Here is a 15,169-nt window from a genome sequence, read left to right as displayed (position 1 = left end):
AAGCTGCTCAGCGATGTCCCTGGGCCCTCGGTGATGGTCCCGGCTTGAAGATGGCGTCGAGGCTCCAAGGCGAGGATGGGGATGCCGTACGCCGCACCTCCAACCAAATGTTACGAAGCGGTAAGCCGATGAAGACAGGAGACAGAACATGACCGATGGCGATGGTAGAGGACGTTTAATGAATGTTCGCGGGCCTAGCGCGAGCGCTCCTGCCCGCGCCACTGCCCGCTTCTTCTTCCTTGTCGTCCGTAACAATATAAATAACAACGCACCAGTCAATTCTTGTCTTCACTAAAGGCATTCGAATCTAGCTGCGCCAGTTGTTGCCATAAATTCTTCAGAAAGCTTTCTGTGAATCCTTTTGCGCACTTTCCTGCTAATCTCAACTACCAGAAGGCATGTAACTGCTGGAAAAGCGTGCTTTCCGTCATTATCAATGTGTCATAGAATTTCACCCAACGGCTGTAGAGGTGTGTTTGATGACTGCATTGCTTAGCCTCTGACCCACGTCTGGCGACGCAAAAAGTCGCAAAATTCACAATCTTTTGCCTTAAACAGCGATTATCAGCGAAAGTATTTATTTTACCTCTAGACCGCATTTACTATTATCTTCAGTGAACTGTCCATTTGCCCACCCAGCGCGGTGGCGGTACACACGTTTCGTTTTTTCTGCTCATAACGTCGACCAAGTTGCGCACCAAGTGTCATGCCTATTGCGTGCGAACAAAATTCGAAGACATTTAAAATTCGTTTTACATATATGGAGTGATATCCCTAACTGGCCTCTACAGTGGCCTGCGGAAATATTTGTATATCATTTGTTGACACGGACACTGGATTTTGTTCCTCACCATGAACCGCACACTGCCTCTTTATAATTTTGAGTGGACTTGTCTCGGCAGCTTAAGACAATTTTTAGTATTTCGGACAAAATAATCTCAAGTTCGATCTCTACAGCACTCAGTCTTCTTTGCTGTCATTTAGTTTAGGCTGCAATCTTGTGCTAATAAGATTTATTTCAACTTGGCTCCTCAAAATTACAACTGATCTGAAGGTTCACAGGAATCTGATACCTGAGTGGCGTCTGGAGGCTGTAGGAGAGATCTGGTATTTTGAAAGTAAAGTATCGCATTTGAACTGCGAGCTCTGTAGGATAGACGGCGAGGAAATGTTGCTGGGACATTTCGACGCTCGCAGCATATCCGGGTTTTAATCGCAAGTCAGAGGTTTTTTGATGACAACCTCCTGTCAAACACAATCGCATCCAAATCAGCTGTCGTTATGAAGGACAAGCTTAAGGTAAGTGGTGCAAGGTAAGTGCGTCTCCACCGAGAAGACCCCTCAGCTAGGTTTAAATATATTAAGCGTGCATAAAGTAGGCTCTTGAGGCACATTGCACACATTGAATTGCTTGGCCCTTTAGGAGCTAACGTTTGCCATTTTATTCATCTCAGACCTGGACGAGAAAGGCACATGCACAAAGGTTTGTCGTTGTCATTCTGAAGCCTGTGCATTGTAGCTTCGTTTTTAAGTTGCAACAACGTTCCCAGCAAAAAGTGCAACAAAATGCCTTACACTTTTAATTGATGAACATGTAAATTTTCTAACGTAGCCTCCCAATAGATGCAATATCGCCATATCTTAATATGTAGAGATTTCATCTGTTGAGCGGGCAGAACTACGCAACATTCTATTTTGAGATCAAGCGCGAACGTTCATGTTTGAAGACATGCCGTTGGACCGAAGAGCTAAAGAATGAACTTGTGATGTTGTTCTCAGGTTGCTGAACTTCACACAACGCAGCTTATAAAAAGCAGCTTATGTGGCAGTGCAGAGAAGCTGTGAAGTCGTTGAGGCCTGTTCTCTGGTGCCTATGCGGGAGATGCAAGAGCTGAGCTTGAAGCCAATCAGAATTAACAGACGAGCTCCTGCATAAAGACGTTGTTGGTACAGATTGGTCGATAGGTATGATTTGTCGGTGAGAAGACACTCAGAGGCATTTAAACAACGTGCGAATGCTAGTAATCAATGAATGCTCATTGGCGACCTTGAAAGCCCAAAACTTGATGCGCTAGCTGCAGGACCGGAAGATAACTCAAACAGAATACTAAGAGATCAGTCACGTTTTCTTACTGATGAAATGTCATTGAAATTCTCCTGAAAAGTAAAGTGTTTTTATTTCGTTTTCTGGGAATATCCCTGAGCAAAATAGATGGTGGCCAATGTTTCCGCCTAGTCGACATCGAGGTACTGGCCACAGGTCTCTTTGTCGTACGCCATCACTTCCAGGTCGCAATTCTCTCTGAATTTTTCCTTGCAAATTTCTGGAACAGCATCTTTCACCTCTCTTTTTACAAACAGCGTGCATTCTGTGCAGAAAAAAAGCAAATAGTAGGGTTGCAAATGAAGGCAAGGAACAAAAACAGAACTTGGGGGGCACCTCGTTGCCATTACTTGGGAACATAAGGTAAGAAGTTTGCTTGAAGCAGGTGAGTGGGCCCAAACAAACCGTCATAACATGCATGTGCCATGTGCTACACTCCTTCCCGCCACACAAATGCACAAGACCTGTCTGCCCATGCACTGCGCAACCGCACATGTCTTTTAAACTGGCTTTTCTCTGTGAATGGCCCTTTTAGTCAAACACTGCTCTTCCGCGAAGAAGGTTTGAGGATATATCTCTCTCCACAATCTTCAATCTGGTACGTGCTAACTATGGTAGGCTGCAGTCACCTCTATCGTGAATCAGGTTTGGCTAGTTGATTATAATGCTTCCCCTACCCTCGAACGACACTTTTTGCTCTCCTAAAGAATTCACCGATGAAATTTCCTTTTCTTCACTTGCTACAATGAATGGTGTGTGAGTAGAAGGCATGTTTATTTGTTTTTTTTATTGCTTTTGTTTTCAACTGCTAACATATATATTAAGTTGTGCCGATTTCTCTCCTCTCTGTCCTGAAAGAAGCAACGGGGATTTTTCTTCCGCCCCTTTGCAACCTGCAAATGAGGCAGGTGTCAGGACGCCGTTAGCTCTTCTCTGCACAATTTCAGGAGATAGAAGACAAAGCGGGAAGTGCTGAGAGCCAGAGCTTCCCGCTATTCTCGGTGGCCATTAATTCAGTCCCCCTCGCTCAGCCTTGGCTTCATGTTGTTTGGCTTGCCGCCCCTTTCAATTCCAGTAGAGGCGCTGTATTCACCTTCGTCGCGCCCCGAAGGTTGTATGATAGTTGTGTGATATTCTATCGAGTGGAGTACAATTGGTTCGTGATGCCTGGCTCAGTTCCCCCTTGACTGTGCTTACCCTCTACGCCACTCGCCCCCGCTCATTACTTTGCCTCGCCCAAATAACTACGCGGATCGCCGGGGACCAGATATCACGAGAGCAAAACAATTCGCGGTTACTGGTGACGCTGGACCGCAGCGATGTCTCTTCAACAGGGTATAATGTCACGAGAGGAGAAGGCGAAGCAGACAGTGGCTAGGGGTGGAGCGCTTGCCAGGCGGCCATCACATTACTCATTCACCTTCAGTATTAATTTAGGCTCTTCGCCTTGCCGAACTGTTACAATGGAAGGTGACAGGGTTCTTCCTGTGCCAGCTGCCCACCGCCCTATCCCTAGTTTCGGTAGTAGTCCCATGCTCTTTCATACACCTTGGCCGATAAAGTTGGAAGGTGTGGGATTGTGCGTTACGTTATCACATCTCCTGATTGTGGCCTTTATAAACTGAGCGTTGTCAATATCCAGGCGTCGTATTTGAACTCAACGCTTACTCTCTCCTAATTTCACGCTGCGACAAGCAAAATAAGCAGTCACCTGGAAGGCAATGTCTCTTTTCAAGTCTGGTAACTTACCTTCTCTGTCTTTGTAAGGCATAGCGAAAATGACGCAGCTCTTGTAGTCCGAAAAGTAGAAATGAGCGTGGTACTGATGTTCGTAATCTGCAAGGTGGACACAGGTCAAAGTTGTCACGAGCTGAGGTCAGTCAGGTTTTTGTGATAGGCAAAGCAACTCGCAATAAGCAGCGATTTCTTAGTGGCCGCTTTCGCACGTAATTTGGAACAGTAGGACAAGGCTGAAAAATCCTATGTAAGTAGGTGTCCATTACACTGTTGTATTCCACCATTACACCATTGTGAAAAATCAATAAAAAGATCCATTACTTCAAAAATATTAATTTAAAACTGAAGTGAACATTATTTTTATTTTTATTCGGTGAATAATGCAGTCCCCAACAGGGTTCATTTAAGAGAGACGCCGCACAGTAACTTTTCACAAACAACAGTATCGAACATACATATTTTGGCCCAAACATGAGGCACTTTATGGCGGATACCAAAAAAAGTCTGGAGAAACCCCTCTTTTTGTGTGGTTGTTTTTCCCCATTGCCCGCACTTTTACTCTCATGTCAGGCACTGTTCTACAAAAGCTCTCATCGACTAAACATTCTCCCATTCATTTTTTGCTCTCTTTACAGTATCTCACCTTTAGTTGTAATCTTTAAAATGGGTAGGAAAGCCGGACACGTATTGTTATAATACTGCGCCAGGTTTCCAGCCGTCGCATGGTCCCGGTGGAGGGCACGCTTGGCCTTGAACAGCCGAGAAGAAGGAGAAGATAACTGGTAACTTACGCTCTCGCGTCGTACTCTTAAACGATGAGCTTAAGTGTCCCCAATAATGTAGACCCTTATACTGATAAGGCGTGATAGGGGAATAATGCAGCAGACAAACTAAGCTTCTAGTTAACCCTAGTTAAGTTGCGATAGCAATGGCGGAAGCTTGTTTCGCCTGCTACATCATTCCCCTATCACGCCCTATCAGTGTAAGGTGCTACATCATTGGGGACACTTAAGCTCATCCTTTAAAAGTATGACACGAGAGTGTAAGTTACCGGTTTTCTTCTCCTTCTTCTCGGCTGTTCAAGGACAAGCACGGCCTCCACCGGCACCATGTGACGGCTCGAAAGCTGGTGCAGTATTGCTATCGCATTAAAATAAGGGGCCATCGGGCGGCCTAGTCGTTTGGGAGGTTATACGTCGTGTGCCTTAAGTTCATGTCGCCTGCCACCTGCCACGCTGTGAAGATGAGGAAAGGAGAGCAAACTATGCCTCCGTAGGTAATTTGTGTGCATGTGTGTATATATCGACAAGCTCGGATTCCAAGAAAAAAATCGGGGACGCTCAAATATCGCCTTAATGGTAAAAGCGAGAGAGTCTTTAACGCCAAGGTTTCACAGTAGGACTTGTTTTCCATGTTTAAAATAAATGCAAAATGTTCAAAAGAAAATGAAGGCGCCATATCGGTCACACTTTCACCGTGAGCATCTAATCTGCTCCTTGGAGGAAGGGAGGAAGGTGGGAGTTAGAGAGAGAGAAAAAAAGAAATGTAGTAGTGATGGACTACAGAGTAATTTTGACTACCTAGGGGTCTTTAACGTGCACTAAGGTCGTACAGCACACGGACTCCTTTGCTTTTAGCCTCCACCGAAACGAAGCAGCTGGCTGTCGAGTTCTAATCGGGCTACTCCGGTTCAGTATTTTAAGTCAGTTGTGGGGGAAAAGAAATCACGCAGTAACTGCTTCAGTTATCGGCGGGCACCTATAGTTAGGATGCAAATCGATTTATAGCAATTCAGAGCTGCCGGTGGACATCTCAACTCGCCGTAAGGAAACAGACACCGCCTAAAATACAGGTCTCTATTCCTCCTACCACGTTCTGATGAATTCTGACGAAACCCGAGCCAAAACATGTACAAGGTGACGGCTTTCAACCGGATGAGCTGTACACACAAATGCTAAACCTAGATATCACAAAAGCCTTGTTGACAACAAAGTCTGAAATACAAAGAAGGACTTAAACGCAGTTGCGTATACCGATGCCAACATTCAGACCAAGCTCAGCAAAATAAATATAACTAACAATGTTTAGGTAAAACTGAACATAAGAAAGCATGACGAAGAGAAACTAATTACCACAAATTATGGCGAAAAATTTCTCGGTTTATAAAAAATAGTCGTTTGATTACATATATGTGGTTTAACGTTCTGTAGCAGCCGATGCTATGAAGGACACCGTAGTGCGGTGTGCCAGGCAATATCAACCACCTTGGTAACGCAACCTGCACTGCCATCGCACAGTACACTACGGCCTTATGCTAAGATCAATCGAAATGGAGCCGCCACAAACGGGTTTATATCTGACTCTCTCGGGTACCCCTGCTCAGCAGTCCCGTGCCTACAAATGAGACGGCGCGGCAGGGAATGGTACTATTCCCCGATGGCGCCATGTGCATATGATAGGGCTGGCAGACACAACAGATACAGAAAAGAATCACCCAAAGTGTCTTTAAAGTGCGCTATGTTATTATAGACCAAATCTTAGTTAGCTAATGTTTTTTTTATTTTCTCCTATTGAATTCTGTCGATCGCCTCTAAATCTCCTTCCCGATGAGATATCGTAAGCAGTCGCATTTTAAACGCCATGATTGATATTGAAGTAATGCTTTAAGTTATTCCTTTCTTGTGAATCCGCTGTTATGTATTTATATGTCGTTCATGTCGTCGTTTTTGCCTTCAAATTGTCTCGTTCTGCGTCACAGTTCAGTTTTTTTATTGTCTTCTTGATGTCGTATGCTGCTTTCTTAGCCTTTCTGTGCTTTCAGGGCATATTTTCGAATCATATTTATTAGGGTCTCGGTAATGTTGCAAGCGGCGTTTTGCTCTTTTCTATACATACATATTCAGAGGGAATTGTTTCCCGATGCATTAGTTTGATTTTCTGTTTGCAAATCAAAAAGTACTGCTTTAGAAAATACTTCAGGAGCAGTTTACGGATACAAATCTAAAAAAGAAAAAAATTTTCAGTGTTCACCGCTCTACTTTTGGCAAAAGAAAAATGCAGTCACTCTGGATGAAAACGATTGGCACTGTGAAACTTACCATCGTCAATCGTATATGTACTGGTGTCAAATGTGGGGCCGGCCTTAATATGGTAAGTGACGTTTTTTCTGGAAGCAAACGAGACACAGTGGTCATCTGAGGACAGTTGAGCAAGTGAGGTTTAATATTTTGTATTACTGATCGAAGACTATGCTAGGCATTCCTTGTACACGAATCAGGTTACATACTTAGTGTTCCGGCGAAATCTTAACAAGCTTCAAAAAATGTGATATGTCCAAACCAACTGAAGGCGATTAGAGGTTTATGTACTAGGCGGCAGTCTCTTGCTGATCATTTGTTTCAAAACTATTAGATATATTTTCCTAATAATTTATTTTTGGCTCCAGGAACAAAACAACAATGTATTTTTTTGTAGATTGCTTACACACCAGCTTAGTGAATGGTTTCCAGGAAGTTACCCTTTGATTCGAGTATTTGTTTTATTTCATTTATAGTTTACTAAAGCATTTAATGGAAGACGTCAGAAATTTCGACTATCTCGGATTATTTGTTGTGGAATGCCAGCGCACAACACACGCGCGTTTTGCTTTTCGTCTACTAAAAGCGGACGCAGCGGCCGGGACAGAACCGTCACCGCCAAGACCTTTACAGACAGCGCACTATATATAGAAGCCTATACGTCACCACTACAGATGGGCGATAAAGGGCCGGCAAATGATGCGGCAAGTGCAGAGCTGAGTCGTGTCCTGCGGTGTCTCGTCACCACTTCACTCATAACCCTGCACGGATATTTTTTTGCTGATCCTTTATTGCTCACCCGGTAATCGTGGCGTCCCCTGCTGGGAAAGACGGTGATGAAATAGCTTTTTTAAATTCTCGATGGTGATGACTGAATTATCACAACCGAGATCCTAATGAGGCCGTTGCATCGCTTCTCGTCACGGTGAGTGGATGAGCGATAAATCACCAGCCAATGAATCTGCGCGTACGGCCTTGGGTAAAGAGGCGAAAGGACACCATGTGACTTGACTCAGATTCGCGCTTGCACCTTCATTTACTGGTACTTTATCGCCATCTGCTTGTCGCTGCTGGGGTACGCAGGCGCTGTCAAGATCACGACTGAACCCTTGCGCTGAGTGCGCTAACCACTCTGCCACCGAAGCGAGAAGTGTTATTTCCTACCTGCTTTCAAAGATAGGCAGAACGAAGCTTTTAAGTGACAGCGATATTTTAGTGCCATAAAATAAACGGGAGTCTTAAACTATAAAGCCATATCGTACGCGACTAATTGGATTTGAAAAATGCATTTGAGTGCTCTTTTGCAGTAATTTCTATCATATGGAGTAACGCAAAGCACACTTACATCACGCACACCAACGACGTTATTTTATTTTATCTTCACCTGAAATAAGCAGCCACATACGGGATCGACCTCACCATCTTAGGATGAATGCTGAAGGCAATGACCCGAGTGTTGAGTCCCAACCTATTACATGAGACCATTTGGTCCTTATTACGTGAGGCCGATCGATACGTGTTTACGTGTGGAGGCCATATCTATGATTTCCAAGTTTAGGTGATTGCATCCCCTGTACCCGTTTATTACTTTACACCTTTCTGCGTCTGGCAGTAAAGGTTTCTTAAGCTTATTCACGTATGTCATACTTTCTGCGGAGGAACGCACGCGCAGGCCTACGTTCATTAGCCTGTAAAGGCTTTCGCCTGGCCGTTCCTTGGCGTGACTTCATTGCAGTGCTCATTCAAGTGTGAGATTGGACTTACGGCATCGCTCCAACAGCGCGGCGTTCTCTTAGCCACGTCACATTCTGACACAAGCGCCTGAAGCGTATTCGACGCACATAACGACGCACATAGGTTCTTACCCATCGCGCCACCAATCGCTTCCCACGACTCATCGCGCCGTCGCCCATGACATCACGTTGTTGTTAGATGCACCATTACGTCAGCTGCGGCACTCTTCATGGCACCGCGCTGGCATGATGGACGAGGAAAGCTAAGATACGTTTTTCACGTGGTCGTCATGGCTAAGCCTGTATGTTTACTTTATTGCCTGGCTTGGTCGCATATAGCATTTCACCAAAACAAAATAAGCGAAAAGCACAAAAAAGCTATTTACATACGATACCTTCGTGACAAGCCTGCATGGTACTGGCTTCATTACATTGAAAAAAAAAAACGCATGCACAACAAATATCTTGTCTTGACAGCCATTCTGGAGTCTGCTCAGCAGCTTTCTGTATTTCCAAAAACAAACAGTCTATGCTTTCCAAAAAGTAAATCCGGGCAGGTCGTGCGTCTTTATCACAATGGCAACCAGCCATTATTGTTCTCCGTATATAGTGGAGGTCCATGATCATAATTGAATCAAAAGATACCCCATCCTCACTTTCTGCGCACGAGTACCGGATACAATACGAGTCTAGCGAAGAAATCACTCTTCAGCGTTCTTTTTAATATATCCCCTAAAATAACCCCCTTCCTAACTGGGTAAAATACCCTGGTGTATTGTTTCTGGCTTCCTGCATTTAAACAGTGCGATCCCCAGGGTATAAATAGCATAATTTCTTCCAAACGTTTTTTCATCGGCAAGGGTCCGGTGTGCAATAAAAAAAGAAGTTAGTTCATGGCGACCCCAGAATTTTTTTTTATCATCTATAAAACAATTCTGCCTGGGCGTCCGCTATACAAGCCCCTGAACAAGGGCACTGGGAACAATATGTCGGACAAAGAGCAGTGCACATTCATTCGTTTCACTGTTGACAAATAATCGCTTGAAAACTGAGCCGAAAGAAGCCTCACACTTGCTACGACTTATCTGTAAACACCACTAATCTCGGCAGAAAACGCTTCGGTTGCAACACCGTACTCCGCAAACAGCCGCCTCAGACTAACATGGCATACGGTGCTCAAGAAAGAGCTCGTTGTGTCTCTAAAAAAGAAGCGCAAAAATACAAACCATTGAACAGCTGTTCCAAAAACAGTTGCCGCAGTCTCACCCGCCGTCTTTAATCGTCGGAACAGATTGGTCCGACTGCAGCGCTCCCATTCAGACGCCCAGACAAATACCACGAAAGTCCTGTGCAACTTCCGAATGTTTTACCATGAACAGTGCTACATCTCCTTAACGTACCAGAGCTTGCTGATAAAGAACAAGTTTCAAACGGTGGCCCTGGCAAAAATCGATAGGTTGGTCTGTTGCCGCACTTGGTGGTGATCTGAGGGGTAGAAATTTGATTCCTGGTGAAGCCGAAGTTTTTGATTTTTAACTGTGAAATGGTAGGTATTTGAGGCAGCGCCGCACCAAGGATCTCGCGGTATCTCGGGGAATGTCGCTAAGAACTGTGAAGATTACTCGCCTACAATCACTAGTAAGGCCTAAATTAGAATACGCGTCTCCCATTTGGAATCCTCATTGAGGATATCTCATCGATGCACTTGAAGCCCTCCAAAATCGCGCAGCGTATTTCATTCTCTCCCAGTATTCACACGGAGTCAGTGTATACCATCCTTAAATCGCAGTATAAGTTACGAAGTCTTTCTTGCCGGTGCCGCACGCCACCCCTTCTCTTTTCCACAAATTTTATTACAGCTCACTCCATACATCTGCTCATCTCCGCCACGCATATCCCATCGCACCAGTCACCCACTTCAAGTCGCTCGTCCACGCGCCCATACTGTAACATTTTCCTCTTCCTTCTTTCCACGAGCCGCGTCAGACTGGAACGACCTATTTCACTCCGTCGCTGCCGTCCTCTGCCATTCATCCTTCAACGCCAACATTGAAATGCGTATATCGTGCAAACATCTGTGCTAAAACTATACTATTTGATGATTACCTGCCACGCCTCTTATGTAATACCCAGAAGGGTCCTTAAATTTAAGGCTAATAAATGAAATGAAATAATAACACTTCACATGAACGAACAGGCGGACGAGTCATGAGCTGTAAAAGGCTTTCGCCATATTGATTCAAGATAGAGTTAGCGCGTAGCTCTTTGTAATGTATTTTACAGGTGTTAAGATATCTAATTTTGTGTTTGTTAAACGAACCACAGGCTGCTTTGCGCTATTCATTGAAGAGCGGCGAATAAAAATACATATAGCGTCAGCATAAACCAATATGGTTCCATAAGGAACTTTCCAGCATTCGCAATGCAAGGGATGCAAGAGTGACATTTCATTTTCTAAGCCCTCCACTACAGCTGCGTCATGGACTTAACTGATAAGGCTCTAGTGGAGTGCATAAAAAATACCGTTGACTCAGGCCAATAGCTAGGGGCGACTGGGGAGATGGACTTCTCTCCTGGCGTTCATTGGCTGCTGCCTCAACCAAGTTGTTTCTCTCTCTCTCTCTCTCAACAGCGGCTACCGCACGAATCGATAATATATTGGAAACTAAACCTAAGCGGAAAAGTGCGACGTTTTAGGTCGCCACTAGTTGGATGTAGTTGAACCTTACGGCGAGCTTCCCTTGAGCATCCAGACATAGGTGGCGGTTGGGCCGTTTGGGTCAAATTGTGTTCGTTTGGCGCTTGCACAATCCAGATCGCCATCCAGGTCTGCGTCGAATATGGCGAGGGCGAAAGGAAAGCTCTCGAATACCTGAAAAAAGGATGAAATAATTATCCGAGTTAAAAATAAAAAAAAAATTGTTTAGTAATGCTAGTGAACAACATAGAAGTAGCTTGGCGGCTACGGTATCCACAATGATGAAAATAAGTGACGAGTGCTGAGAAGTGTCACAGATGATTGGTTGGTTGCGCATATGCCACGAACATCCTGAAACTTAATTTTAAATTGAGCAGTTCAACATAGAAACACGAGCTATGGGCAACGAGTGAAGCAGAAATAAAGGGAACCTTAATATATTCACAAAAAAAAAGTGGTTCACGTTGTGTGCTGACATCGCGCAACACACAGATGGTTTAATGCGACTGTATACAGAGCGGCATGAGGCCGCAGACTGCATTGGCCACCTGTTTGGAACCGCTATCAGCACATTCCAACCTTGTGAGAGGTGGGCAGGGAGAGGCCGTAAAGAGAGCAAATGAGGAACAATTCAGATGCGAGACAATTTTTGGAATGGCGCCAGCGAGATGCAGGACGACTAGCATTCGGGGTTCCCAAGAACGGATGCAATAGAAGGCAACATGGGTTGGTGTGACTCTGGAAACTGTGGCGAAGCACTTGTTTGAGCGGTAACTCTTCAGTCTTGCCGATAGCCATATGCTCCTTAGGTATACATGGCAACTTCATGAGCAGCGTGCACGCTGTATGAGCTTGTCAGGGCCCTTCACGATTGGTACGGCGTCTCAACCTTTCTCGTAGCAAGGCCGGAGCTTCTGCACTCCAAAGAGCCTGAAGCCGTAAACTTCATGACCCTGTACGGTAAGCAGAGACAGCCGATTGAGCATAAGCGGAAACGGTCTGCGCATAACGGATTGAGCATAAACGGTCTGCCCCGGTGTGGTACGTTCAATGGAAGCGGTCTGATGTGAACATGGACTGCTTTACCAATACAAGCCGAAGTGGGCTTATTGCACAGACACGTTGTGGTGCTTCGTGTACATGAGCGTGGCCAGCGCGCTTCATGGCGTTATATCGACCACATATGGTCCCTTTTTCAGTGCAGAGGTCGAAACACTGCAGCATCTGGTGAAAGGCTGCGAGCAATTCAACCTCGGGCCTAAACGGATTCACTATCGGCCGCACTTGGCTTTGAAGAGACTCGAGACACGACGCTTGAAGTTTAATCAAAGGAAACTAAGGGATTATCAAATGAACAAGAACGTCAAGAAAAAGGAAATAGAAAAGAAATAAAATGAGGTGTTGCTTTCGAGCAGTTCAAAATTTTTCCAAAGTATTCCTCACGAATATTGGTATACATAATTTATACGTGATTCAACCTATGTCGGCATCAAGTATTCATTTTTTATTGCGGGCACCATACACAGGGACAATACCTCAATCTGTATGTACCAAATACATAAAGGAATGAAGAGCAAATAGGAGGGTTACCAAAGCTGACTTTCCACTCTGTCCGCCAATCCTCCCTGTCTCATATGACTCATCGATGATGGCATCAGTGTTGTGTCATTACGTCTAATCACTGGTGCCAGGGTCGCCGATTTTCATTCTTTGCCGCGTGTAGATTGTTTTTTTTTTTTGGTTGTCTGTATATTGTTTGCTCCACGGCTATGTTGCCCTTAACCATAAGGCCTTGAAGCTTCTTCTCTTGCTCCCAAATTTCCTTTTCTGCCCAGAGTAACATGGCAGCGAATTCTCTGTTTTTTTTTTTTCAATAAAGAGTCATTCTCTCAAGCTCCACAGATACTTTTCTTCCGGCGTCTCTCTGCTTTCTTTCAGTAATAAATAAGAAACTAAATAAAACAATTAAGAAAGCAATAGGAAAAGGATTTAAAGCGATAGTCAATATCACACATAAAAGAAAACAAACAGAAAAAAAGCGAAGAAAACATGTACGCTGCGGCAAACAACCTTTTTTTTTTATAAATCTGCACAACTAAAATAGTCATTCGTCGAAGTGCATTGATACTTGTCGCGTATTCGCTTCCAGTGATCGTTTATATTTAATTTTCACCGTTTTTAATTGTTTGCTTATGTTCGCAGCTTTCCGCGTGGACTGCGTACGCCTTTTTGTTTCTGCAGAAATAGGGCGCTTCAGTTACCATCCGGGTTCAAATAACTAAGCACTCATGGCCAGATGATGTAACGTAATGGGAAGGTCATTTCTTTTGCAGCAAAGGCAGTTAGGCTGGCGGTAGACGTAGCGGCTTAGAATATTGTTGTAACATGGCATGAAATTGATATGAAGATAATAAAGCTAATGAGGGCATGGAAAACCTGTAACAAGATTTCCTTATTCCTCACCGGTTCACTTCCATGGCCCCCTTCCTCGCAGTGCATTTTCTTGAAATTTGGTTTCAGAATTTATCGCTAGTGTTTATAGTTGCAGATTTACTTTCACTTAAGCTGTTCAGCTACCGAGGTTGCACAGTTCATTCTCCCATTTGTAAATTCACTTCTTCCCCTGCAATGATTTCCTGTTACCAATGTGAGTCGCCCCGCATGGTTATATATTTTTATTTTTTACACATGTTATGTTTACTGTTCTGCTTTTGAAAGAAGAGCTTTCTGCTTTTTCTCCTCTTTACTTTTATCCCAATTCTTCCGGCAATATCGGGCTTCAATTCTACCCCGGTGCGGCCACTTTCTCGGTTAGTATGCGCAAGTTATCAGGTGAACGTGAAAAAAATTGCGCCATTGGCAGTGAACTGAGAAGTACAGCTTTGCTCACGGTGTAGATTTGTTTTGCTGTTGGTGAGCAGCAATTTACGATAAATGATTTTCAAGATAACCCGCTGTTTAGGCAGCTCTTTTTTTCCGGTCACATTCCCACTCAGCAACCAGACTCACACACCATTACTCTGACGTCTGGGCCGCCAATGGTTTTGTTACTCCTGTTGCTAAGCGCAGTTTAGTGACTTCCATCTCCCCAGATAGCGTCACTTTGACGACACTCCTTCATTCACTAATCCTGATGGTTTGCAATACGGGTATTGCCTCGGCAATAACGGCTAAACTGTGAAACGCCACCGCTAATAAAGAATCCGCGTATGTTAAGTCTGACACCGTACGGTTACATGACGTGATTCTCATTAATCTGAAGTGCAGGCCAGAGGCCATGCGGTTGCGACATCATAAAATACTTGGACCGATCAGAGCGACGATACACACAATGCTGGTGCTCGGTTTGGTTCAATTTTTGTGTGTGTGTAACAACCCAAAGAAACTCGGGCCATGAGTGAAGCCGTATTGGACGGCTCCAGAAATTTCGACCACCTGGGGTTCTTTTACGTGCACTGACATCGCACATCACACGGGAGTTTCACGTTTCGCCTCTATCGACAAGCGGCCTCCGCGGCCGGGATTCGATCCCACATCCTCGGGTGCCGCAGCGGAGCGCCCTAACCACATTGCCACAGCGCCGGACAATACCGGTACTCGGAGTGGGTGATCCTTTTGAGTGCTTCGCAGAACACTAAATCAACGCTGCTTATTAAGGATTGTTTATAGATATGTATAGCTCCCACTTCGCAATAGAATGTTCAGCGCCATGATTCGCACAGCACTTCCGTTCACACAACATAAACCCACTACGATTAGGCTACTGACAAAAAAAAAATGCTTCTTTAATTTGTTCCATTTTGGCGATATTTTTGTTTTG

General features: G+C 44.6%; 1 protein-coding gene across 1 annotated transcript in view; it reads right to left on the bottom strand.

Moving 5' to 3' along the window:
• Nucleotides 1–2,177: 2,177 nt before the first annotated feature.
• LOC146189057 (uncharacterized) overlaps nucleotides 2,178–15,169 on the bottom strand; it is a 35,458-nt gene continuing 22,466 nt past the window's right edge. The window contains exons 5-8 of the mRNA XM_084605171.1: nucleotides 11,381–11,523; nucleotides 6,940–7,007; nucleotides 3,854–3,940; nucleotides 2,178–2,369 (exon numbers count right to left, since the gene is read on the bottom strand). Coding sequence (XP_084461297.1) covers nucleotides 2,233–2,369; nucleotides 3,854–3,940; nucleotides 6,940–7,007; nucleotides 11,381–11,523 — 435 coding nt within the window. The 3' untranslated portion in view covers nucleotides 2,178–2,232. The remainder of the gene's footprint in view (nucleotides 2,370–3,853; nucleotides 3,941–6,939; nucleotides 7,008–11,380; nucleotides 11,524–15,169) is intronic.

This window comes from Amblyomma maculatum, chromosome 5 (genome assembly GCF_055883805.1).
Source record: "Amblyomma maculatum isolate TAMU_Amacu chromosome 5, ASM5588380v1, whole genome shotgun sequence".
Taxonomy (NCBI): domain Eukaryota; kingdom Metazoa; phylum Arthropoda; class Arachnida; order Ixodida; family Ixodidae; genus Amblyomma; species Amblyomma maculatum.
This window is presented reverse-complemented; position numbering and strand designations above follow the sequence as displayed.